The sequence below is a fragment of the Electrophorus electricus genome, chromosome 18, assembly GCF_013358815.1.
Source record: "Electrophorus electricus isolate fEleEle1 chromosome 18, fEleEle1.pri, whole genome shotgun sequence".
Classification (NCBI taxonomy): Eukaryota; Metazoa; Chordata; class Actinopteri; order Gymnotiformes; family Gymnotidae; genus Electrophorus; species Electrophorus electricus.
Genome location: NC_049552.1, coordinates 1363355 through 1388721, shown reverse-complemented (window position 1 = coordinate 1388721; position 25367 = coordinate 1363355). Strand labels below are relative to the sequence as shown.

General features: G+C 46.6%; 4 protein-coding genes across 13 annotated transcripts in view; all 4 read left to right on the top strand.

The window, feature by feature from the left end:
- Nucleotides 1–632, top strand: part of bag4 (BCL2 associated athanogene 4) — an 11825-nt gene extending 11193 nt beyond the window's left edge. For both annotated transcript variants that reach the window (XM_035536189.1, XM_035536190.1), the window contains one exon: nucleotides 1–632. This exon is cut by the window's left edge and continues 1878 nt beyond it. The gene's annotated coding sequence lies outside the window, so the exon portion shown is untranslated.
- Nucleotides 633–730: 98 nt separating this feature from the next.
- LOC113591610 (dual specificity protein phosphatase 26-like) lies at nucleotides 731–3579 on the top strand. Its single transcript, XM_027032187.2, has 4 exons — nucleotides 731–1079; nucleotides 1231–1640; nucleotides 2039–2247; nucleotides 2354–3579. The coding sequence occupies exons 2-4, from the start codon at nucleotides 1465–1467 to the stop codon at nucleotides 2527–2529; spliced, it is 561 nt and encodes a 186-aa protein (XP_026887988.2). The 5' UTR covers nucleotides 731–1079; nucleotides 1231–1464; the 3' UTR covers nucleotides 2530–3579.
- A 107-nt stretch (nucleotides 3580–3686) lies between these two features.
- rsph14 (radial spoke head 14 homolog) lies at nucleotides 3687–7660 on the top strand. 2 transcript variants are annotated; one of them, XR_004777112.1, is made up of 7 exons: nucleotides 3687–4026; nucleotides 4275–4377; nucleotides 4831–4949; nucleotides 5920–6145; nucleotides 6307–6443; nucleotides 6845–7177; nucleotides 7291–7660. XR_004777112.1 is itself a non-coding variant. In XM_027032186.2 (6 exons), the coding sequence occupies exons 1-6, from the start codon at nucleotides 3828–3830 to the stop codon at nucleotides 7081–7083; spliced, it is 1023 nt and encodes a 340-aa protein (XP_026887987.2). In that variant the 5' UTR covers nucleotides 3687–3827; the 3' UTR covers nucleotides 7084–7660. The 2 variants fall into 2 exon arrangements, 1 of the variants encoding a protein (XP_026887987.2); XM_027032186.2 differs by having other exon boundaries at nucleotides 6845–7660.
- Nucleotides 7661–7860: 200 nt separating this feature from the next.
- Nucleotides 7861–25301, top strand: LOC113591613 (dematin-like). 8 transcript variants are annotated; one of them, XM_035536186.1, is made up of 18 exons: nucleotides 7862–8130; nucleotides 15352–15405; nucleotides 17062–17505; nucleotides 17988–18038; nucleotides 18566–18646; nucleotides 19085–19222; nucleotides 19737–19781; nucleotides 19998–20136; nucleotides 20317–20361; nucleotides 20525–20674; nucleotides 20802–20935; nucleotides 21544–21649; nucleotides 22019–22068; nucleotides 22218–22263; nucleotides 22421–22437; nucleotides 22533–22598; nucleotides 22749–22829; nucleotides 23086–25301. In XM_035536186.1, the coding sequence occupies exons 4-18, from the start codon at nucleotides 18024–18026 to the stop codon at nucleotides 23197–23199; spliced, it is 1227 nt and encodes a 408-aa protein (XP_035392079.1). In that variant the 5' UTR covers nucleotides 7862–8130; nucleotides 15352–15405; nucleotides 17062–17505; nucleotides 17988–18023; the 3' UTR covers nucleotides 23200–25301. The 8 variants fall into 8 exon arrangements, with proteins under 8 accessions (XP_035392081.1, XP_035392079.1, XP_035392076.1 ...); XM_035536183.1 differs by having other exon boundaries at nucleotides 18563–18646; XM_035536182.1 differs by lacking the exon at nucleotides 17062–17505 and having other exon boundaries at nucleotides 18563–18646.
- The last annotated feature ends 66 nt before the right edge of the window (nucleotides 25302–25367 follow it).

Sequence of the window (25367 nt, the reverse complement as noted above, 5' to 3'; positions counted from 1 at the left end):
CATTCGACATTTTTTAAATGACTATAATAGTAGATGGTGAAATCAGATGAGATTGAGCATGGACAGGGAAGACTGATCATCCTTGTAACTTCTTAAAAAGTAAAAAATACCAGTTAATACCACTATATTTAATACTTTGCACCAAAGTCACGTTCATCCTGGACCATTCAACAGGTCTTCCTCCAGTCACAAGGATGTTTTCTAAATGTTAGAGTGCCATATTCTCGGCAGGTGCTTCTCATATCCGGTTAAATAATATACTCTAGTAACAAATTGAAGGTCTCAAAATTCTTGACTTCTGCATGTAATTAAGTCTCATTTGTTTGTGTGTGTGTATGTGTGTGTGTGTGCGCGCACGCGCGTGTTCTTTTTCTGTTTCTCTGTAATTCTGTAAAATCTCATTATATAAACCAGAAATTGTATAATAGATGAAGCTTTACACAACAGAGTATATTTGTATAACTTGTATATAGAGAACACATGAAATTCTAAATAGGACCAAAACCTGCTTGCTGAGGTCTCCGATGTAATGCATGTTTTTGAACACAAGAGGGGGCTGCTATCCCTAACTGTCTAGGACTGCGTAAGGTCTAATGATAGGTTACTCACAATAAAAATGTAAGACCTTGAAATGATGATGGTTGTTGGCTTACTTTTGGTTCTAAACCAGTTAGGGACCCCTGACCCTGCTGGTCCGTAATCCAGCCCAGTCTCTAGGCAGATTAAGCAGATTTTTGGGATCTCTGGGTCTTTTTAAAGACTCCTTTCCAGACCTGGGCTTCGTCTTTTGCAGTGGCAATGGTGAAACGTCACCGTTAGTAGTTATTTTTAGTCTAAGATAAGGTTTGATCTGACTCTGACAAACTGGCCCTAAGTGGAACTGTGCGCTTACCCACCACATTCATCACCGTCTTTACTGGGTTTACAGGGCCACGCATGCTGTCTGACCAGTGCGCCACCCACGGTCGGAACCATGCAGGGTTGGAGCACAGCTCCGCCTTGGCTGGTGCCATCTGGGATCAGAAGTGGCATCCACAATGCTGGTCAAAAAAAGACTGAGGTCAAATATCAGATAGCAGGTTTGTTCCAACAAGCAGCCAGTGGCAGGTGACAGTAAATATGAAACACATTCTTTCTTCTGTGTTTCCGTACAACTGTGGTAAATGTGTGTTACTTTAGTGGAAATTGTGTGTTGCATTGCATATGATCTGAGTTGAATGTGTTGAACAGGTGGCAGTGACATGCAGACAACACATGGAGCCCTGTTACTGCACCCCTCTGCTGGACTGCCCCAAAGCCCTCAGACAAGAACAGTACAAATGCATAGCTTTGAAATCCACGGCCCTCTTCAGTGCAGCAAAGGTAGAGTGACACTCCGGGGCTTCTGAAGTTAAGGCGCCTATGTCAGCTTCTCCGATTTCAAAGCAAAAGTGCAGCATTCCTTTCCTGTAAAACGGATCCAAAATGTCTTACAAGACTAGATACTCTGAATGGCGAACAGACTCACACTCGTTAAAACCGGAGATTGATTTTAGCTCACCAGCTATGGCGGTACTGGAAGTTGAACGCCTGCTCTTCTCAGGGAGAGCAATCAATAGTCATGCTGATGAGGTTTGGCCAAGACTTTATATCGGAGACATGTAAGTGAGAACAGTCCTGTTTATATAGGAGACGTGTAAGTGAGAACAGTCCTGTTTATATAGGAGACGTGTAAGTGAGAACAGTCCTGTTTATATATAACTTATATACACTTTTTAAATTTCAATAAATTTTTTATTTATTGACCTGGATATGCGTTGATATGCATTGACCACTTTTAAGTGACCATGGATAGTTCAGACTCAGAAAATCTAACCTCCGCACAAGCCCCTTAGATGTGCTAAATGTGTCAAGAGACAATTGATTGATTAATTAATTGAACCAACTGTGTGATACAAAATAATGACGGGGCATTCTGAATGGGCTACGTCTCTAAAAACACAAGTTTCACAGAAAGGACTTAAATAGTGTGTGTGTGTGTGTGTGTGATGGTTTACAGGGACATAGCTGAGAACCGCGCGGAACTTCGCCGCCATAACTTCACTCACATCCTGAACTGTGCGCACAGCTCCAGACGAGGCGCTGAGTACTACAACGGCATGGGCATCACGTACCTGGGCATTGAGGCGCACGACTCCCCCGCCTATGACATGAGCGCCAACTTCAGCACTGCAGCGGCATTCATCCATAATGCGTTAAGAGGAGGCGGTAGGAAAGCGAAACTGCTCTGTTTGTTTGTTTTTTAAACACCATTTGCCTGTAGATGCGCACGAGACACACCGACACGCACTCGGGTGATCTTTTTCGATTGCAGGTAAGATTCTCGTGCGCTCTGCCACAGTAGTGCTCGCGTACCTGATGCTGAAACACGGCATGAACCTCGTGCAGGCGGTCAGCACCGTGAAAGAGGGACGCGGCATCATCCCCAACCGAGGCTTCCTGCGGCAGCTTGTTGACCTGCAGGTTCAACTCTACGGCTGCAGGACCTGAACGTCTGCACCTGCTGCACCATAGCAGGGTCTGGTGAAGTTAAGGTGGCTTTAAATTTAGGAATTATTTGTTTATGCTTTGTTTGTATTTTTTTTTTCTCATTAATAATTCTCTAAAGGATAAAATTTGAGAATCGTAGACTTTAGCACTAATATTTCTTATTTACACAGTATTTAATATGGAATAAATAACAACACCTTATACAGTCATGTCTTATACAGGTGTTCATTTTTTTTTGGAGTGTTGCTTCCAGAACAGTACTGTGCCGGTTGATCAGTTATTTACCTTGGTTTTCTTTTTGAATTGATACATGTAACTATGCAGTGGGATTAGATTCAATATCTTTGAAAGTGTCTTTGCTTCACAGACAGTGATGAGTTTACATATTGTATATTTGTGATATTTCAGCGGTTCTTTCCCCTGCAGGGAACAAGAACAGATCTGTAAGAGCTCTGTTTATTTAAAAAGCATCACGTGATTATATCACATGATATTGGCATCAGTGTTGAATAACACTGAATGAAAGAAAGTTAACAGAGCTAATTAAATAGTTAGGCGGATAAATTTAAATGATGCCACTTTTATTTGATGATCATACTGACACAACTCGTACCCTTTGTAGTAGGCATGCAGAGACTGTTTTAGTATTATGTTGTTCATTTATTTTTGTTTTATGTGTTATTAATTTATTTTAGTATTATGTTGTTCATTTATTTTAGCATTGTTACCTGTTATTATTCAGTCATCTGGATGATCCCAGACATTGATGCTTTTGTGGTAAATCTTATAGCTCTAATTTTAATGGCTACATTTTACATAGTAGGTACATTCTGAGGAATTGTCATTTTTATTTTATTTTATTTTTTTACATTATATTGAAATAAATCAGCCCCCTGTGAAACAAAAAAAGCAGTATTTATGTACTTTATCATTTTTGTGTGTATAGGCTAAATATAGCCTAAAGATGCGTTGTGTGCCTGCTGGCTTGTACGCTGGTTGTGCGCTATTGTTGGTTACTCTAAATAAAGAAAAAGAAGCCATGGCGCTCTCTGGGTTTGGGTGGTAGTCCCTGTTTAGAGGTTTACGCAGAGCAGGCGCAGTACGCCTAACGCGTAGTCACCTAGCAACGCCGTGCCCACACTTAGGACGAGCTTGGCAACGTGGCAACAAACCCGCCGAAGCGGCGAGCTGCGCGACCGAACACGCTGGTCTCAGATACGCCGTTATCAGACACTCGGTTAGCTGAACAGGTTTTACAGCCAAACCAGCGACGCGTTCAGATAAACGACCCAGATCACATGGCCGGCACGCGGATCTCGGAGCGCCTGCCACCGCGCGCAGAACCGACTCACGCGACCGTCGCCTTCGGCGACCGCGCGCTGCCGAGGTTATCGGCGGAGCTGCAGCACGTGGAGCTGCGCGTCCGGCAGGGGGCGCTCGCTGCTCTCGGCGAGCGCGTTCACGACGCGGAGCGCGCCTATGAAGCCATTCGCGCGGGTACGTGGGCTGCAGCGTCCAGAGGAGTGACTCACTGGGCCTGAAACACAGCGCATGTTATCACCGCGCTTCAGTGTGAGGCTGACTTTTGTACATGAAGTACAGGAGACTGAGCAGACATGAAACCACAGGCGTAGTTTAGGGGTCCGCCCCAGTAATTCCTGCTCATACTACTCGTATAATGTGTTAGGTTGGGTGGTATGACCCAACACCTTGTCTTCTCTTGTTTGTTTCCTGATGCCGGTTAGGTATTCTGGACAGACTGAAGCTCTTGCTGAAAGATGAGGAAGGCTCGGTTAGGACAAGAACTGCAGAGGTGCTGTATCTGCTGGCCACACACAGCGTGGGCAGGTGATGTGGTCAAAACATTGCTATGCTGTTTTACAGCTGCCTTATTCCTCTTCACGTGTACACAACAGGATATCATATCAAATGAAGTTAGATCATTTAAAATTACGGATTAACAAGAAAACAATGCTTGGTTTGTTTTGGCTGTATTTATGTTTGGGTTTGGCTGAGTTTGTGTTTGACTGATTGTGTCGCTGAGTTTGTGTTTGACTGTGATTGTGTCGCTGTGTTTGTGTTTGACTGTGATTGTGTCTGGCTGTGTTTGTGTTTAACTGTGATTGTGTCTGGCTGTTGGGCTGTGTTTGTGTTTGACTGTGATTGTGTTTGGCTGAGTTTGTGTTTGTGATTGTGTCTGGCTGTGTTTAGCTCTGTTGGGCTGTGTGTGTTTGACTGTAATTGTGTTTGGCTGTGTTTGTGTTTAACTGTGATTGTGTCTGGCTGTGTTTGGCTGTGCAGGGAGGCCATGCTAAGAACACATGTGGTTCCCACTCTGTCAGGCCTGCTGGATGAGCCTGTACATGCCTGTCGTAAGAACATACACCAGACCCTGAAGATGTTGGCTGAATTTCCTGCAGGTTCGCACCAGATCTGGACACTAGTCAGATACGTCACACAGACACGGGAGTCACTGTGGGTAGAGGTGTTTGTGGAGAAAACGGCTTCTGAAATTAGACGAAAGCCAATCAGGGTTTATTTATAAAGGCCATCAACCAATCTGAGTTTATTTATAAAGACCATCAACCAGTCTGGGTACATTTATAAAGGCCATCAACCAATTTGTGCTAACTTGTACTGAACATCAGACTGAACAATAAGGTTGTTGTCGTGATGATCTGACATTTTTCTACTTCTGTTATCCATATGAGACTTCCTTTTTCAATAATGAGACATCGGTGAGATGTTCTCTCTGCTTCTACTCCTCCACAAAATGGACTTCTGTTGATTCCCTCTCACATCATACCTGTGCACTATTCAATTCGGTTTGGATTTGGCTGGTGGGTTGTGTGTAATTCTAGCCTGCTCCCTATTGGTTGTTTTTAGATGGGAGATTTTGGAGCAAAACTGTGAGGTCTTGGAGTAACATTTCTGACAGAGACTGTCTTTGGTCGCAGAGTCACTAAAATGAACGCCCTGGAATGTGACACGCTCAAAGACCCCAGATATAAACTCAAAGAGAAATCTTCCCCGAGCTGCGATGGCGATGGCATTACTGTCACGGTGAATGCAAGGCCCCATCCGTCACCAGAGTCAGACAACGACGCCTCAGACACCAGCCGCTAAAAAACCCAGAACGTTGTTTTCACGCATGTGCTCCACGAACAATGACTCCCACGCACACGGATAGATTTCCTCTTCCGGTTGTAATTGTTAGATGGTCCACACACTCACGTCCCCTCTTCTTCTCTCCCCTCTTCCTCCTGTATATTTATTTTCCCTCTGGGGCAGTTTGTCGGTGTATTTGCCGTAGGTGGTATAAGGGGGCAGCTGGGATGTGCAGGCGAGCCTTTCTGATTGGCTGTGCTCTGCTGTCCCTTCCCTGTGTAGGAGTGTCATGCATGGTGGCTTCGGGTCTGGTCCCCAGACTCCTGATGAGGGTTCCCGAGGAGCAGGAGGACGTCCGTGCGCTCGTATTGTCCACGCTGAGCTCCTGCATGCGGGAGGACGCGCTGCCTGCCCTGGCCAATGGGGGCGTCGCTGTCCTGAAGGAGCAACTCTCCCACACCTGCCCTGACATCCGCAGGGCTGCCACCTCGGCCACTCTCGCCATCAGGTGGGTCGCACCTGCAATTCTGGGACGAGTCTGAATAAATATATCAATATATTTCAATAAATATTCTCTCACCCCCCCCTCACTTCGTGCCTCTCTCTCCCTCGTTCTTTCTCTCTCTCCCCCTCTCCCTCTCTCCCTCCTTCTCTCTCTCTATCCGCTAGTGTTCCTGTGGAGGGGAAGAGGAGGTTGTGTGAGGAGGACGTGCTGCCTATTCTGGTTGGGCTGCTGTCGGATCATGACCTTGCGGTCAGCGCTAATGCAGCTGGAGCCATCATGAACACGGCCGTCATCACCAAAGGTCAGAGAACACACACACACACACACACACACACACACACACACACACACACACACACACACACACACCACACCACACACACTCATCTCAAACATCACACTCATTAGGGGACTGATTCCAGGTAGCGTTTGATTCTCTTTCTGTGTAATTTAAAGTTGGTTATTTAATGATGTCTAAGATATAGAACCCAATATTCATGCACATATATCGCAGAGGTATAATCCCCTCACTTAATCTGGTTTCTCTCTGGCAGCTGTTTGAATACTTCATGTAACTTTGTAATCACATCTGACTCCTGGTTATCAGTCATAAGTGGAACCAATATGATTGCAACAAGTTGTACAAACAGCTGATTACAGTGGGTTCTCTGCTCCGTGGGCGGGACTCTCCTCCCCATGCAGGGAAGGTCCAGGCCCTGGAGACTGGAGTCATTCAGCCTCTGCTGTGCCTTCTGGGGAGGGGTCACACGGCGGCCTGCACCAACGCCCTCCGTGCCCTCACCTGCCTGGCAGAGGTGCCTAGCGCACGGCAGCAGCTCCTCCCACACCTGCCCCTGCTGGAGTCGCTCCTACGCCACCCCGCCCCTATCATCCAGCGGGCCGGCAGTACCGCCATACAGGTCGTCTCCTGGACTCCCTGAGAGAGGAGGCAAGGGGCGGAGCTACAGGCCGTGAGACTCCCGCCCCTTCCTGTGCTGAAGACGATTCTTCTCTGTCCATTATAGACGCTTAGAGGTTCGTTTAGTTGCATTCAAAGGTTTAAAGGACAGATCTGTGTTTATTTAGTTTAAAGGACAGATCTGTTTATTCTGATCTTTCTTTTCTTCATTTATTTTTCTTCCACTAAGACGTTCAGTACCGTCACGTGCCATTGATGGAACACGTTTCCATTCGCGAATGCAGCTGCGTGGAAAGCCTTATGACACCAGCCACGAGGACTTGTGTGTGTGTGTTGGGTTCCACTGCGTAATACCATCATTAGATGTTTAAACAACGCAGACGACACGATGCTTTTTCAAACCAGAGAAAGGTCTCAAAGTCCTGCTCCTCGCGTGCTTCGCTTTAGTGAGCTTCGCTGTCACGACAGCGCGCGTAAGATTAGACACATGCCAGGCAAAGCACGCGACAGAGATCACGCATGTGTGCACAGAAATGAACACGAGCTGTTTGTAACTAAAATGTGCATATGCGTAATAAACTGACACGCCTGTTCTTTCAGTTATCGACCATTTTATTCCTGCAATACCTCGTGCTTTTGTATACACCGTGCATTTAACACGTGCCTACTCAGTCGTTACATTGCACGGTTTAGTGTGATATTACTTGTCGTGTGACTCTGCGGGTGGCTTAATCACATTATAACGGAAAGCTGCAACGTCATGTTTACACTCGACCCCTCGGTGCCGCGAATGGATTCAACCAGCGGTAACGACAGCCAGCACGTTCACGCTATCTGTCAGCGTGCAGCGTCACGCGCCATGCGGAGTTAGTACAGATAAATGTTTCTGGCTGGTGGCTGGGAACCAGTTTTCTGCGGTGTACAGGACGCACAACTTCAGCTTTTCACGCCGTTTTGAGTATTTATTTTTGCACAAAAATTTGAATGTGTTGGAATTAAACGTGGGAGTTATCCATCCACGTTGAAACTGCCGGGGGGATTTATTTTCAGAGGCTTTTTCACAAGACAGGTAAGAAGTTGATAGATGACGACGTGCGTATCCTCCGACGCGACCAGCGCGAGCCTCCTTGGCACTTTTATCCCGATGCGCTTTCGGCTCCCCGGGAGCGCGCGCCACTGCGGGCTGCGCGTGGGGTGCGAAATGCCGCTATGAGTGTGAATGTGGCGATATGACTACGCGCTCTCGTGCAGTGCGCCGTTTGTCGGCGGAGTTTGAGGTGAGGGAGATCGCGGGAGAAGCAGCGGGCGAACCCTCTGGAATGGTCTGCGTCCGTTCAGAAACGCGCCCTGCATCACCCGGTGCTGAGGAACGAGCACCAGCCCGGATGCGCAGTGGGCTCGCGTGCTCCGAACGACCCCGCTACCACCTCGCAGCTCCTCAGGTACCCACGCGCTGGAGCTCGCTCGTGGCCCGTTAGTCGCGACGTTGTAAAGTCGGGCTGGAGGCCTCCTCGCGACAGTAGTTCACGCTGGTGTAAACCACTTTACGCAGCACGGGGACCGATCAATAGGGATGCGAAATGAAATGATTCTCTAGTATACGCCGTCACGCCTCAGTGCGCATGACTGTAGGATTAATACACATGCAGATTCAGTGTTAATGTTAAGTGATGTATTTCTGTAGCGGCGATGACGCGTATGTCCACTGTTGAGAGCCGGTGAAGTGTCCGTCTAACGTCACGTGCGTGACCCTTCAACAGTCCAGTGTTTAAGGAGGGACAGTCGTGTCTTTCGGACTCTTTCCACCCTGCACCCTGAAGCAGGTTTATATGTAGACTTCACTTTTTGAGAACATTTGTGACTACGCAGCAGCCACAGAGCAGAGCGCTACGGCCGCGTGCATTAGGCCTTGCTGAGAGATCTCCATCACGTTCCCAGTGTAGCTGCACTGGCACAAAGGAGGTCACCGCGAGCACAGACCTCTTAATTAATCCCCCGGTTAGCGTGTCACGGTTGGCGTGAGGTACGTAGCTCACCGGGACCGCCGAACAAATGGCCGCGTGTAGTTGGCCATCTGGAGCACGCTGACAGCCATCTGTCATCAGCAAGAAAGCATGTTAAAGGAAGACTGAAATCATTACCATTCTGAAAAATCCAAAAGTGTGTGAGTGAGTGAGGGGGGTGCCATCATGTGTTTAATTCATTATGGAGTGAACATGTAGTGGTCACTAACCTTTATCCTGAATCGTGTGTCGTAAATCACTGTGTCTGTCCCTCCGCGTGTTCCAGCGTCTGCGGTGGACAGTCTGACTCACAATCTCCTGTTTGCCCTGGAGACCCTAAGACATTTCAACGCAAGGGACCACCAGCGTGTGTGCAACAGGTTGCCATGACAATGACATGAGCGCTGGGCTAACTCCTCAAAATGTCACTGTTGTTCTGCTACTCTTTAGGCACGCGTGAATGACATCTCCCAAACATGGCAAAGGTGTGTGTGTGTGTGTGTGTGTGTGTGTGGAGAAGCCAGTGATACAGTTCATCTCCAGGGTGGCGGTTCGATGATGTCTGCAGGTTGGAGGACAGACAGACAGACAGACAGATAGAGAGTGAGAGTGAGAGAGTGTGTGTGAGCGCGCCCCTCTGTGTTCCTCCTTAAACTGAGCTTGGAGATGTTATGGAGATGGATGCACACACACACTGCAGCAGGTATCACAACTACAGCGATGTTGAAGGGAGCGAGTCTGCTCTGCGGTTGTTAGTGCTGTGTCTCTTTCAGCTGGCTGTACAGTTTAAAGTTGTTTTGTGTGTTTTTATTGTGATTGAGCACATAATGAGTGGCTGACCCTCGTCTTCGTCTTCCTCTCCTTCATGGTGTAGAGATGTTTTGTATTTCTGGCAGTAGGGACACCAGGGACAGCTCTGGTCATTGAGACTGCCATTAAGACAGGGACAGCTCTGGTCATTGAGACTGCCATTAAGACAGGGACAGCTCTGGTCATTGAGACTGCCATTAAGACAGGGACAGCTCTGGGATTAATTGGGTCACTGAAGTGGACTTTACTGGTGTCTATCAGTCATGGAGTGAGTGAACATTTGCAGTGAGAAAAGACAAAAGGTGTCCAGGGATCTGGAGTGTGGAGCAGAGACAGAGACCTCCACCTGTGATCAGACCTGCAAGTGTGTGTGTGTGTGTGTGTGTGTGTGTGTGTGTGTGTGTGTTAATCCCGTTGCGGCGGAGGTTGTTTTTGCTAAAACACCTGGCTACAGCTTTGGCTCAGTGGGTTTGTTTATGCTGATTTGACTGCTGACGTCTGTCACAGTAAAAGTTCACGTGATAATCCCAAACATTTTGCAACGTTTTACAAACTGGACAAACGTCGTGACTGTTTAAATCCCACCCAGTTTACACTCGTTTCCGTTTAAGGGATTGTTTTATGAAAACTGACTAAAAATGTCAGCTACGCCTGTAACGTTTTAACAGCCACTAACTGTGTGAAGTAGAAACTATGGTGATCATTTCTACACACACAAACAAACATTCACATACACAAATATTAGAAACATGCAAGAAAATGAAGTTAAGGGTTGTCTGTGGTCTGTGCCACCGTCCAAGTTTGGCAGGGGCACCCGTGGGTTTCACAAAGTAAACGGCATGTGAGAACAGTGTGTTTTACTGTGTGGTTTGGTTTCAGAGGCAGAGTGTGGGTTGGTGTGGGTGGGTGTGCGTGCGTGTGTGTTTGCGTGGGTGGGAGTGTGTGTTTCTGTGCGTGTGTGTGTGCGCCATAAATGTAAATGTGTTTGTGTGTGTGTATACCCTCATACCCCCTCTTATCTTCTGCAACACCTTGATGATGTTTTGCTGCGGTGTGTGTGTGTGAGCGTCAGAGGCCCTGTGGCGGTGTGTGAGTGTCGAGACAGTGACATGGCCGCGGTGATGCGTACACTCTCGCTAACTACATCAGCCAATCAGAAGCGTTGTATGTACGGTGACGGCCCTCTCTTTGGGCGTGACCTTCTCTTGTTTCTCCGAGATAAGTCACTTTCTACTGAAGGTCTTAACTGATGGACAGCAGAGAGGGAGAGAGAGAGAGAGAGGTTGTGACGTAGTGTCCGCATGGCACCAGTCAGGAGTTCCAGGGAAGGTTCTAGAAGGTTTGCCAGAGGAGTATCACTTGTGCTGTTTACATTCTTGCTTCTGTTGAGGGCAGTTTGAACATTTCAGATTTCTAACACGTATCTGACGGTCCTGACCACTGATGTCCATGATGTCCACATGACGCGCACATCTGTGTGTTTATCTGTGACACTTGTATCACTCAGGACAAAAAAAAAAGATCCTTTTATGAGCAAGGTTCAGTCGGATCTGCTGTCTCGTGTCCCGTGTCGTGCTTCATGATGCCAGAACATGGGTCGAATCTGAACCGTCTTCCTATGCCCTACTCACTACACAGTGTAGGGCCCTACACAGAGCACACGCAGTTTAGTTGTGACTATCACACCTCCTTGTGCCCAGAGAGCCATTTTGGACTGCCTCGGGTCATGTGATCAGTGATCTCTATGCAGTTGCTGTGTTGAAGGAGAACAAAAATGTTTAACTTCCTTTAGCTGCAGTCCTCCCACGTCTGTGTGTGTGTGTGTGTGTGTGTAGGCAGCAGAGATACGAATGTTGGTGGGAAACGTAATGAAAACGCACCGATTACAGACGTTTGGGGGTGTTTCTATGGATTGTCCTGTTTGTTCGATGTTTGTTTAGTTCTTGTTACCCCAACACCCCCCAATACACGCACACCCCCCCCCCCACCCTGGCACCTCTGGGCCGACGTTTAGTCTAAATCACACTAAAGCAAATTGAATTAAATGTAACAGACAAAGATTAAAGTGTTTAAAGTGGGAAGAGATGATTGTGTGTGTCTGGACACCATGGGTGTGTGTGTGTGGGTGTGTGTGTGTCTTGTTTTATGTGTTTCTCTCCAGTCAGAAGGGCCTCCTACTACAATAAGAGACAAAATGGATGCCTCCATAAATGTCTGTCAGGAGATCAGTTACACTCCTCACCTGCCTCATAAAGATCGGTCACCAGAATAAAATACACACACATACACACACACCCCACAATAAATCTATGTAATGTGCTCCCTCAGACAAAGTTACAATGATAGAACTTGGCGCATTTAATGTGTGTGTGTGTGTGTGTGTGTGTGTGTGTGTGTGTGTCTGCTGGATTTACAACTCCTCCAAAGCCAAACAATCATATTAAATCCCCACACACACAAGAGCAGCATGCCCTCACACAACTCGCACATCACTTTGACCCCGTGTGTGTGTACTTCATCATACAGCTCTCTGAACATGAAAATCTGTGTGTGTATACAGTGCTGGAGCAGGTCTGATCCGTCTGTATAGAGGTTGCATCGTTGGCCCTCTATATGATGTCATTCAACCTTTCGTTCTGATTGGCTGGCAGTGTATGAGGACAAGACCTCTGGTCTGTGTGAGCCACTAGGAATAGCTGCTGGTTTCTGGTGGGTTCTGTATGTTTTTAGGTGTGTGTGTATCATGTCCATGGTCTGTCAGTGGAGCAGACGTCTATAATAACACCTTGGTCTCTACACTGTCATGTCTCGAATAAATTGATAAACTAATATTTGAATCTATATCAGATTGTATGAGTTTAAAATCATTTCAATAATTAGTATTTGTTTAGTTTGACATTCTGACCAGCCTGTTCCTGTTAGTTCAGAAGGTGTCTGGTGAGAGACTGAGAGGTCTGTGAGTCTGGCTGTCTGACCCAGGTGACCCCCGACAGGGCTGTAGAGTGCATCAGCCACCCTTATAACACTCCAGAGAATAGCAGAGAACGTCTTGCTTAACGTGCAATCTCTGTGTGTTTTAAAGGTCTCTTTTGGAGTTTTTGTAGAACTCTGGATATACATCCTCTAAGAGACAAACATGCGCCATGTTTTGGATTATGAAGACATAAATGAAACAGACAGATCAATATGGTGTGTTATTCAGTTATTAATTGGGTCAGATGAGAGACAGTATTCTACAATATTCTAGTTCATTGGTATATTAGACTCTAACCTACTGTACTAGGATGTATTCTATGAGGAAATGACAGCACTTTTGTAAGTCGCTCTGCATGAGAGCATCTGCTAAATACCGTAAATGTAAGAAACAGGTCGTAGGGTCAGATTATTATTTATATATTAAAATTACAACTGAGTGACATTTGCGTTAAAGAGTAAGGCAGAGTGTTAAATAGTGGGAAGACCCACGTTTTATGAAATATTACATCTAGATGTCGTTCTAGATGAAAACGTAATGTATTTTGTAATATAAAGGAAAAACACAAGGCTACAGAGCCATTGAGGTCTTCTATGAGGTTACTGAGGTCTTCTAGGTTTTGATTACAAAAAATCAACATACACAAAGGCAGTTGAAACTGATGAACTCCTGCTGGATATGTAGGTACAGAAATGGTACCCATCAAACACACACACACACACACACACACACACACACCCTCCACGTGAGGGGTACATTTGCAACGCCTGTTTTACTGATGCTCTTAATAACGACGTGCCCATAATGACATCACCCATGGGAGCCCCTGGAGCGACTGGGAGAGATTTGTTGTTTAAACTGATCTCAACAGTATCGATTGTCTCATCTCTTATATCGCATGCAACTGGCTTTGGTCCTCTGACAGTATATTGTCAAAATATGTCAGTATATTGACAAAAGGGGTGTGTGTGTGTGTGTGTGTGTGTGTGTGTGTGTGTATGGAAGCAGCCTCACTATGAACATTAACATGTTCTTAACATGTTAATTATCATAGCCTTAACATGACACTCCACTTCTGCTAGCTGTAACATCACTACCATGAGTGTGTGTGTGTACTGGTGACAGTATGCAGACTCCAGTAAGAGTGATGGGAGGCCACTGTACTCAGACTGGTTCTGGAACCTTTAAGCTTTCTGACGCCAGTGATGCAGCTCATGTCGGGAGGGGTGAGAGGGGCAATGCTTCTACAGCGGGGCGGACTGCCTCACCATAGTAACAGCTAGGATGTTACATAAGACGGGAGGAGAGTGGGAGAGAGAGAGAGAGAGAGAGAGAGAACAGAAGGAGAGAGTGAGAGGGAGAGAGAGAACAGAAGGAGGTGTCTCACACCAGGATATGCAGCAGGATATTTTTAGAGTTTTTCTCTTACTTCATCTTAACTTGCATTGCAGTGATCGCAGAGCTTTGTGCAGTAGAGAAAACTCATGAGGTGCGTGTGTGCAAATTACATGCATGTTCAGACGCTGTTTAGACTCTACAGTACCTCTGTGTCTGAATGTATTACAATATGATATGACTTTCATACAGAATATTATATCACATTATCACTCTTAACTGGTATGAAGGTTCCTGCTTGCAGACATGGAGGCGTGTCTCGGGGGTGTGAAGGCGGGGCATGGAGGCGTGTCTGGGGGTGTGAAGGCAGGGCATGGAGGCGTGTCTCGGGGTGTGAAGGCGGGGCATGGAGGCGTGTCTGGGGGGTGTGAAGGCAGGGCATGGAGGCGTGTCTGGGGGGGTGTGAAGGCAGGGCATGGAGGCGTGTCTGGGGGTGTGAAGGCAGGGCATGGAGGCGTGTCTGGGGGGTGTGAAGGCAGGGCATGGAGGCGTGTCTGGGGGGTGTGAAGGCAGGGCATGGAGGCGTGTCTGGGGGGTGTGAAGGCGGGGCATGGAGGCGTGTCTGGGGGGGTGAAGGCGGGTTTCTGCAGTGTGGGGAGTGATGGCTCCTGCACATGGAGACATGGGGAGGAGAGAGGGGAGGTGGGGAGGTGAGGAATGCCTTCACACCGCAGGGAGAGGAGAGGCAGTAGGTTAGCCAACACAAAAACAGCACAACCTTGCTTACTTTCACGTGTGTGTGTGTGTGTGTGGGTGTGTTTATGACTGCATGCGATAAACTTTTGCAATGACCACAGCTTATAAACATTTTCTCCTTCTGATCACCTCCTCTCCTCTCCTCTCCTCCTCTCCTCTCCTCTCCTCATTCCTAAACTCTTGTCTGTTCAACAGTAGACATGTACTTTGAGTGCAGGGTCAAGGGTCACGGACTCCTGAATAATTCAAGACTTTGATGTCCAGCCACGGGGCTGATAGACAGTGAGAGCCACGCTCTCTTCACGTGGGTGTTCCTGCTGCCCCGGCTCGGTGTGGGGAGGGCGAATGACGAGGGTCTCGGTGCCGTGGTGTACTGTCCCAGCTCTAACCAACTCCTGTGTGTGGGTTTCAGGACTGGGCTGTGTGTGTGTCTTCACCATGGACATGAACCTCCTCGCTGACTAAGGTAACTGCTCCCCTGTGCTTTTCTCTCTCCAGCTGTCTGTCTGTCTCTCTCTCTCTCTCCAGCTGTCTGTCTGTCTCTCTCTCTCTCTCCAGCTGTCTCTCTCTCTCTCTCTCTCTCTCTCTCTCCAGCTGTCTCTCTCTCTCTCTCTCTCTCTCTCTCTCCAGCTGTCTGTCTGTCTCTCTCTCTCTCTCTCTCTCTCCAGCTGTCTCTCTCTCTCTCTCTCTCTCCAGCTGTCTGTCTCTCTCTCTCTCTCTCTCTCTCCAGCTGTCTGTCTGTCTCTCTCTCTCTCTCCAGCTGTCCGTCTGTCTCTCTCTCTCTCTCCAGCTGTCTGTCTCTCTCTCTCTCTCTCTCTCTCTCTCTCTCTCTCTCTAGCTGTCTGTCTGTCTGTCTGTCTGTCTCTCTCTCTCTCCAGCTGTCTGTCTTTAAATTACAACATGTCTGTCTTACTTTTGCCCGTGTGTTTATTTCACTGAATGTATCGTTCACGATGGCAAACTTTGTTAATCCCTCTATCCTTGTTCTCCTCTGTATTAATTAATCTAATCCTGATATGCTGTCAACAGCAAACTGTACTTAGTATTCAGTGTTGAGTATTCAGTATTCAGTGTTGAGTATTCAGTAGATATGATTCAGGCTTATTTCTCATGTAGTGTAAAATGGGAATAAAAACTGGATAATCCACTTGAGGTATTTTAAACCAGATTATTCACAGGTTGTTTAATAGCATTTGAATGGTTTTCACGGGTTAACAGGTTACATTCAGTTTTGCTTACAGCGACTGTAAAAAGCTTTTGTTTGTTAACATTTTTTAGTCTGTTTGTTATTAGCAGTTTTGCGCACGCGCACACATGCATGCATGTGCACACACACACACACACACACACACGAAAAGAAGCAGTGTGTGTGTGTAACATTCCTGGCATTTATGGGGGAAATTAGTATTAAATGTGTCCATAATGAAGGAAAATTGTAATGACTTTGCCCTGAGCTCTTTAAAGAGTTTACTTCAAATATTTTAGACATCTGAAACTCTTTAGCATAGAATAGAAGAATGTGGCATTGTTCAAATCGAGACTCAGACAGTTGATCTTATCCTGCTGTCTAATCAGAGTCTGATCAAAGCCTAATCACATGTCTTTATATAGTGCCTTGTACAGCAGGTCTTGTTACTAAGCACTTTTACAAATGTCTGGGTCCAAGGCCCCCAGTGAGCATGCCGTAATCCCGGCGGTAATCCCAATATTTATCATGTTAAATCGTATCTGTGTGCCAAGGCTTACAGGGCGCATCTGAGACGCTTCACAGACCGCTAGATGGAGGGGTGACGGCCTCGGAAGGAGTGTAACGTCGTTGCCTCTATCCTTCCATCTCTCCATCTGTCCTTTCATCGCTTCATCCCCATCTATCCTCGTCACTGTCATTCCTCCTTTTTATCCTTCATCTCAGTTCCATTGCTAGGTCTTTATCTATCTGTCTAAATATCTCTCTATCTCCATATTCTACTCATCTCTCTCTGTCTGTCTAAATAGCTCCATATTCTACTCATCTCTCTGTCTGTCTATCTTCTTGTTTTTCTTTCTTTCTTTCTTTCTTTCTTTCTTTCTTTCTTTCTTTCTTTCTTTCTTTCTTTCTACCATCTTTCTCTTGCTGCCTCAGAGCATCCCCTATCAGGCCCTCTGGACCGATAGTCCCGCCCCCTGCTCCGCCCCCTGCCCCTGTTTCCTGCACCAGCTGGGACAGACCTGCAGTCTGGCTGGCCTGATGTAACCCATTACTCTGAAGAAGACTGAAACACACACACACAAGGTCCAGGGATGACTGTGTGTGGGTGTGTGTGTGCTCCCCTCCTGGCTGTGACGCGTCTCCGTCCCTCACTGTGATGTCCACGCTGGGCTGCACTTTCACTGTCCTGTAGATTGAAGACCTTTTCAGTAGAGTAGAAACCTCCCAGAGCTTTCCAAAGGGACCATGCACCAGAAAAGCCCAACAAGGAACCATTCTGGAAGCCACAGAGAATCACCATTCTGGAATCTCCATTCTAGAGACCATAGCTATGACCAACACGCTTCTCTTGATGCTGTGAGCTCTTCACATGACATTGTGAGCTGTTTGTTTTTAATGGATGGCCTGGTAACAAACAGCTCTCTACAGCTCTGCATACCCCACACTACCTACAGATCGAGGTTGTTATAGCAACTAGGATCCATGTGGGTTGTGTATGCAGGATGTCTAGAGTATCAGCTGTTGTCCTCTGGGATCTGTCTTACTGTGGCTCTCTCTCTCTATCTGTCTCTCTGTCTTTGTCTGTCTCTCTCTCTCTCTATCTCTCTCTGTATATCTCTTTCTCTCTCTCTCTCTCTCTCTCTCTCTCTCTCTCTCTATCTTTTGATCACTTGCTTTCTCTCTCTCAAGTCATGATGGCTTTATTTACATGACTGTGCAATATAATATAAAGCAGGAATTAAAAAAAACCCTTTAAGCTTTTAACAACATTAAATAATAATAATAATAATAATAATAATAATAAGAGCAGTGATACTGAATGATCTCTAATGTCTAACATGTCTGTGTTTCCTCTTTAGTGTGACATCAAGACGGGGACGTTTTTGTTGTCGTAGATGATGATGCAAAAGGTGAAACCTCCACAGTTACAGTTACACACACAGTTACAGTTACACACACAGTTACAGTTACACACACAGTTACAGTTACACACACAGTTACACACACAGTTACAGTTACACACACAGTTACAGTTACACACACAGTTACAGTTACACACACAGTTACAGTTACACACAGCTTCAGGTCTGCAGTTGCTTATTGTGCACATTGTCTTGGTCAGTGTTAAATTCACTAGAGCAAATCTCTGTACTTAGTAGTTTAATCAGCAAATCATTACAATTGATCTTTTAAGCAGTTATACAATGTCAGGCGTGTGCGTGCGTGTGTGCGTGCGCGTGCGTGCGTGTGCGTGCGTGCGTGTGCGTGTGCGTGTGTGCGTGCGTGCGTGTGTGCGTGTGCGTGCGCGTGCGTGCGTGTGCGTGTGTGTGTGCGCGTGTGCGTGCGTGCGTGTGCGTGCGTGTGCGTGTGTGTGTGCGCGTGCGTGCGTGCGCGCGCGTGCGTGCGTGTGTGTGTGTGCGTGCGTGTCCTCCAGCAGCAGCCAGCCCGAACCTCTCCAGGCAGTGTGAGTTCTGTGAGAGGAACGACCCTCCCTGGCTCTCCTGCTGTCACTATCGTGGTGAGTCGCTGCGTGTCTGTGGTCCTGCGTCATGCCCTGCTGTGTGCGTCAGCCTCACACTCAAACGCCATCCTACACACCAGGCATGACGTGACACTTACTGTACACACTGCCCTGGCATGGTCTAGTGATCAGAAGGTTGCTGGTCCAAATCCCACCACTGCCAAGTTTCCACTGTTGGGCCCCTGAACAAAACCCTTAACCCTCAGTTACTCAAGTTGTGTTCAGACAGAATTGTAAGTCACTTTGGATAAAGGCGTCACATAAATGTATGAACATGGTGGGATGTCCGTGTCCAGGGTTAGCAGGAAGTGGGGAATCAAAACACTGATCCACGTGTGTCCAGGGTTAGAATCTAAAACACTGGTTCAGGTTTGACAGAGTTAACCAGGTTCGTCCAGGGTTGGTTTCTGTCCCTGTAACTCCTCTTCTCTTCAGACCCAAGTTGAGAAGCAGGTGATTGGCTATAAAGACTTAGCTGCCATCCCGAAGGACAAAGCCATACTGGACATTGAGAGGCCTGACCTGATGATGTATGAGCCGCATTTCAGCTACACACATCTGGAACGCTCTGAGGTAACGCACACACACACACACACACGTGTAACTGTTGTGTGGTGCTATTTGCTATAGCTGATTACTCCCATACCTGCAGCATTAATGCATAGCAGCTATCAGCTCCTCTACTGTTACCCCGCACAGGGCCCCTATATGCCTGTGTGGATTAGCCTGCACAGGGCCCCTATATGCCTGTGTGGATTAGCCCGCACAGGGCCCCTATATGCCTGTGTGGATTAGCCTGCTTTCCAATTTGTCAAACATTCCTTTTCTCAGTGAGTGTGAGCTGGTTAACTGCCCACTGAGACTGATATCTCAGCTTCAGTCCACCAGATTGCACAGAGAATACATAAACACACACACACACACACACACAGACACTGGCAGCCCCAGTGTCATTTCATTTTTAGTTTTGCCATAATGAAACCTTTATGCTTCATAGAGTCTGTGTGGAAACTACCAAAAGCTCAGCAGCTGATCTCGCGCGCTCTCTCTCTCTCTCTCTCTCTCTCTCTCTCCTTCTCTTTCTCAGAGGTCCCTGTCTCCACGCTCTCTCTCCCCTCCTCCCTCTCCTGAGGTAAGACAGGTGGGTGGGGCTTCGAGGTGAGAGGTGGGGCTTTGAGACACTGCTGATTAACCTGCAGATGAATGCTTGGTTTGGCTGCGCCCATGTGACTAGCCCATGTGACTAGCCCATGTGACTAGCCCATGTGACTAGCCCATGTCAGCGTTCCACCTGTTGAAAAGATTCATGGGTTTGAGTTAAACCTGCAGCACTGCTGTGTCCTTCCAGAGCTCCCAGCTGAAGGAGTCCAGAGAGTGGGTGGAGCAGAAGTCGTCGGGCAGTTCTTCTCCACCTTCCACACTACGACTGCGCAGAAGTAGCAGCGTGAGCAAAAACCCCCCTCAACAGCTACACTTCCACCGGCCAGGTGAGACGTGCGCACACGCACACACACACACACCCACACACACACACACACACACACACATACATGCATACGACTATACACACACATACATTCTCACACTCACAGATCTATACACATGTACGCAGTGCGATTGGGGGTGTGTTCTGTGGGGTGCCCAAACATGTGTTTCCTCTTTTACAGACAATGGCAGCAACATATACAAGAAACCGCCGATTTACAAGCAAGGTGAGAGAGAGAGAGAGAGAGAGAGAGGTGAGGGAGAGAGAGAGAGAGAGAGAGTGATCAGGACACTGGGTGTGTATGTGGGTGTGTTCTGATGTTGATTTTCTCGATGTTCAACATCAAAATGTGACACCCTCATACAAGTACTGTGTGTGTGTGTGTGTAGATGCTTCCCCACATGTTCCCCACGGTAAGCACATGGAGGATCTGATCATCGAGTCGTCTCGGTTCCCTGCTGCTCGGCGTCCTGACCCCACTCAGCCTGCCAAGATTGAAACGGACTATTGGCCGTGCCCGCCGTCACTCGCTGTGCTGGGTACCGCCCCTTCTCTCAGCCCGCCCCCATGTCACACACTCCTCTCTCTGCAGTTCCCATGTACACACACACACACACACACACACACACACACACAGTCTTTCACACCTCTCTACTGGTGTAACAGAGACTGAGTGGAAGAGGAAGTCTGCCCAGAACACAGACGGGGAGGCAGCGGAGGCTGACGATGAGTATGATGAAGGTGATCTGTCAGACGACACGTGGCGACTCAGACAGATGCAGAAACAGGAGCTCAATAAGGTAAAGTTGAAGCCCCACCCACAGGAAACTCCTCGCCATTTACCCAGAACACACACTCTGACTTCACTGCCAGCGTCTGCAACACCATGTCAGCTGTGACAGTCATGTGGCGCTGGGGAACAGAACACACACAGCTGAGGGGCTCGGGAACTACCGGTATCACATATACAACACGCGTAGAGTCTAGACTGGCACTTGGATACGTGTGTGTCTGTGTGTGCGTGTGTGTGCGCGTGTGTGCGTGCTTCGGATATATAGATGACTCACTCTCAAGAGAAACTTGAAAAGGTTTTACTGAAAGGAAATAAATAAGATAATAAATAAGAAAGAACACTCAGGTGCTTTCCTTGTGAGGTTGGTTAGCATGAGGATCAGAGGGGTTGTTCTGTTCTTCTCTTTCTTACTTCACCTTGAAGTGAAGGTCACAGTCTGAATTGAATTACCCACAGTCCTGTGGGGCTTCTTGCATACCCTGAAGCTGACCATGAAGCTGATCAATTCCTTCAGTGTAAGGACATGGTTTCACCCTCATCATATATCTCAAACAGCATTTGTTTCTCTCTCTCTCTCTCTCTCTCTCTCTCTCTCTCTCTCTCTCTCTCTCTCAGATTCAGTCCAATCTGGGGAAGTTGATTTTGAAGGAGGAGATTGAGAGAGCAGCTCCAATACGTAGAAAAACCCGTTCTCTGCCAGACCGAACCCCTGGCCATATGGGTGAGTGTGTGTGTGTGTGTGAGACACAGGCTACAGAGAAACACCGCATAATCTGCTTCACATTAGATTTACAAGTCTCTTGGCTAAAGGCCCGATTCTGTAGACTGGGTCTTTGTACTTTCCACTTGTGGGTGTAGGTTGGAGCCCTTTTGCAGGGTTTGCTGCCCTTTACAGTTTAGCTCCTGAAGTAAAAGGTTCATAGTGCCCTCTAGTGTTGACAAGAAAAATCACACTTTTTGCAGTTGTTTTTCTGCAGGACTTTTAAAATAACTCTCTGAATAAAAGATGGAATTATGACACATTAATAATGTTTGATGTGATTTCAGGATTTAAAGTGTTGTTGTTAATGTTTTTGTTTCACTAACGCAGGGCTTAAGTCTCCATCGTTTCCAACCTACAGCAGGACTGGCCTGTCCAGGGTGAGGGTGCACACCACACACACACACACACACACACACACACACACACACACACACACACACACACACACGGTAAATGCACTTCAAACCTCACCCATATTAGTTGTCAGTCTGAATGAATTTTTGGTGAATTTCTTTTTCTCTTGTAGCTCCAATCAGCAGAGTTTTCATCAAACAGTGAAAAGGGGAGTCAAAGTAAGCAGTTCTGTTCAGTTCTGTTCTATTCTGTTCTGTTCAGTTCTGCTCTATTCAGTTCTGTTCTTTGTGCACTGTTACATAAATTAATAGAGTTAATTAATTAAAATTAATTAACTCTTTTTAAAAAAAAAATTTTTATTCTCTTCTCACACAGGTCTTCAGGTGAGGCAGGTCTGTGTGTGAAAATACCCAGCATACATCTGTCTATTCCTCCAGCCTCATCGCACTGCCACTGACTGTGTGTGTGTGTGTGTGTGTGTGTGTAGAATGGCGTCCCACAGGGCCACAGGATGGACAGAGGCAGTTCTCTGCCCACTGTGCTGCAGCAGAAGGTCAGACAAGGCCGAACTCTGGGCTCTGGGTCTCTCTCTTGTAGAGACTGCTGAGTCTTGTTATTATTTGAACTTTTTATTGTTTTTGAAACTGTGAGACATCACTGTTGACTGTGTGCGTGTGTGTGTGTGTGTGGGGGGGGGGGGCAGATTTATCCCTACGAGATGCTCACAGTGATGCCTAGAGGCCGGAATAAACTTCCTCCTGGTGTGAACCGGACCAGACTGGAGGTAACAGGACACAGAAGGTCCAGTCCAATCACAGCACATTATGTCACAGCACAGCATGTGTTATAACACATCACAACAGTAACGGCCGTAGTCTGGGATGTATACATTTGAAGTTCTCTCTCTCACTCTTAATCAACATTAACCCTTACAGATCTGAGTCTCTGCCATGCACCTTGTACATGTTAGTCTGTGATGTTAGGATGTTATCAAATGCACCAGCAGAGGGCAGCACTGATGAATGACATTCCTTTCCCAGAGGCATCTGTCTCCAGAGGAATTCCAGACTCTCTTTGGAATGACGATGCAGGAATTTGATCGCCTCTCCCTTTGGAAGCGTAACGACTTGAAGAAAAAAGTTTCGCTCTTCTAAGACTATGGAGGAAAAAACAAAACAAAAATCAAACTCATACCTAGTCATACACAATACCGCGCTTGTTTTGGTGAAAAGTACAGCTGCAAAAATGACAAACCCAAGAAGAAAAGACCTTAAGAAACCACTCCAGACGAGCAGAGACTAGGAGAATCCGCCGGTGGAAGGACAGTGTTGGGTGTCCAAGCTCGTCTGGTGTAAGATGGCCTACAGGTCTCCAATGTCCCAGCATATAAGACAAAACGTCTGAACACTTTGATGTCACAACTCTAGTTTCGGCTCCGTGATCAGGTGCTGACCGAGGTTATGCTTCGGGACTCGAGCATGACTCAAGAATGTTCTGAATGTCGAGAACAGCTAAACTCAGTTAAACGGGTGGAGGGGGATAGTTTGAGCTCTACCTGAGTCCCATGTACAGAGACGGAGAACAGTTCACTACAGGCCGTAACAGCCTCCCAGGCCCACAACTGCCATACTGGAAAATAGACCAATGCTAAGCACACATGCCAGTTGGCTACTAATTAATTATCTCATTTAACCACTGCCACAATTTGAAGCCATAATGAGTTATAACGAATTAATTGACTAATTACTAAACGTTGGAACATCTTCATAGAGAGATATGTAGGATTTAAATCAGTTGGTTACTTTCACCAATTTAATACCCAAAATTAAATATCTAGAACACTCTCTCTCTCACACACACACACACACACACCACTACCCCATATCTCTCTGCCTCAACAGAGTTATTACCAGTGCAGACATTACTGGTAGTATGTGGCAAGTTTCTATAGCAACAGATATGCAGTTTGCAGTTGCAAAAAGAGCTAAATTAGTGAGAGTTGTTGGAATATTATCAAATATTATAAAGTCCCAGAACCTGCATGAGAAAAGCTTCCCCCACTTTGAAAGATCACATGATCACTGATTGTAAAACCACCGTCTGATCAATATCTTTTCTCGTTTTACCCAGTATATATTGATCATGTGGTGCCCCCTTCCTCCGACCCTGTTGTGCTGCTACTGTGTTATAAAGCACCTTGCTTGTTTGGTTAAATTATACCTTTTTTTTGGGAGGGATGGCTGGAGAGTTCCTGTTGTATAGGATGAAGATGGATTATGAAGAAGATGGATAATAATGATTGCAGCCCTGGTCTTAGTTCTCTGTAGAAGTCTGGTTTGCACACGACCCACCCACAGACCTTGAGTTCATATATATTGGTGTGTTCTGAATCTGGAGTGTTTGATATTGGACTCTGATTTTTACAGTATAATCCGTATAGAATTGAACCTGCCTCTACTGCTTCAGTGACCACATGTGCGGCTACTGTTCTCTCTCTCTCTCTCTCTCTCTCACACACAGTTGTTGTGCTTGTTTACCTATATTGTGGCATAACTTTTAAAACTAAGAAAAAAACCCTATAAAAGTTACAGAAATAGACATTCCATGTAGAAGGTGTTGACAGCACTTGTTACGCGCACAGTTGTACCGACAGCGTCCAAGCAGTCACAGACTTGGATGTTCTTTTGACAATCCAGCCAATCATCTTTCAGGGGTGGGGTCTAACGTAACGTCATGGCCAATCACATCCCTACTCTCTGCTTGACACTTTGCCCTTTAAAATGTACAGGCGCACGCTGAGTTAATGCACATTTACATTAGCAGTCATCACATAGTTCAGTAGTTTAAGCAGTGACTTCACCCTAAAGCTTTAGCAGCTCAACACGACCGGCTGCTCTGTAGACAAAGGCTTAAAACACGTTTATTCATCACAACTCATGTCAATATCAAGCATTTATTCTGCTGCACTTGGAATGTTACACAAAAATATAGCTTCATCGTTTCAAACAACACACACACAGTATATACTGGAGTAACCTAACTGCACCGTCATCACATAATTGGTTCTCCTTTTTTTCTGTGAAGGTGTGGTGAATGACAAAAATTTTAAATATCAGATTAGCCTGGTGTGTGTCCTCGCTATGATCCAGGTGCGTTCTGTTTTGACTATTTTATGGTTTAGCGGTTTGTTATACTGACACCTTGGTGAAACGTTAGTACTGAGATTTCTGTTCAATAAAGCTGTAGCTTTTACTAATTTAGGCTGTTCGGTTTATTTCGCTGTTGTGGCTGCATGTTTACTGATATATTAGAACTGATAAGT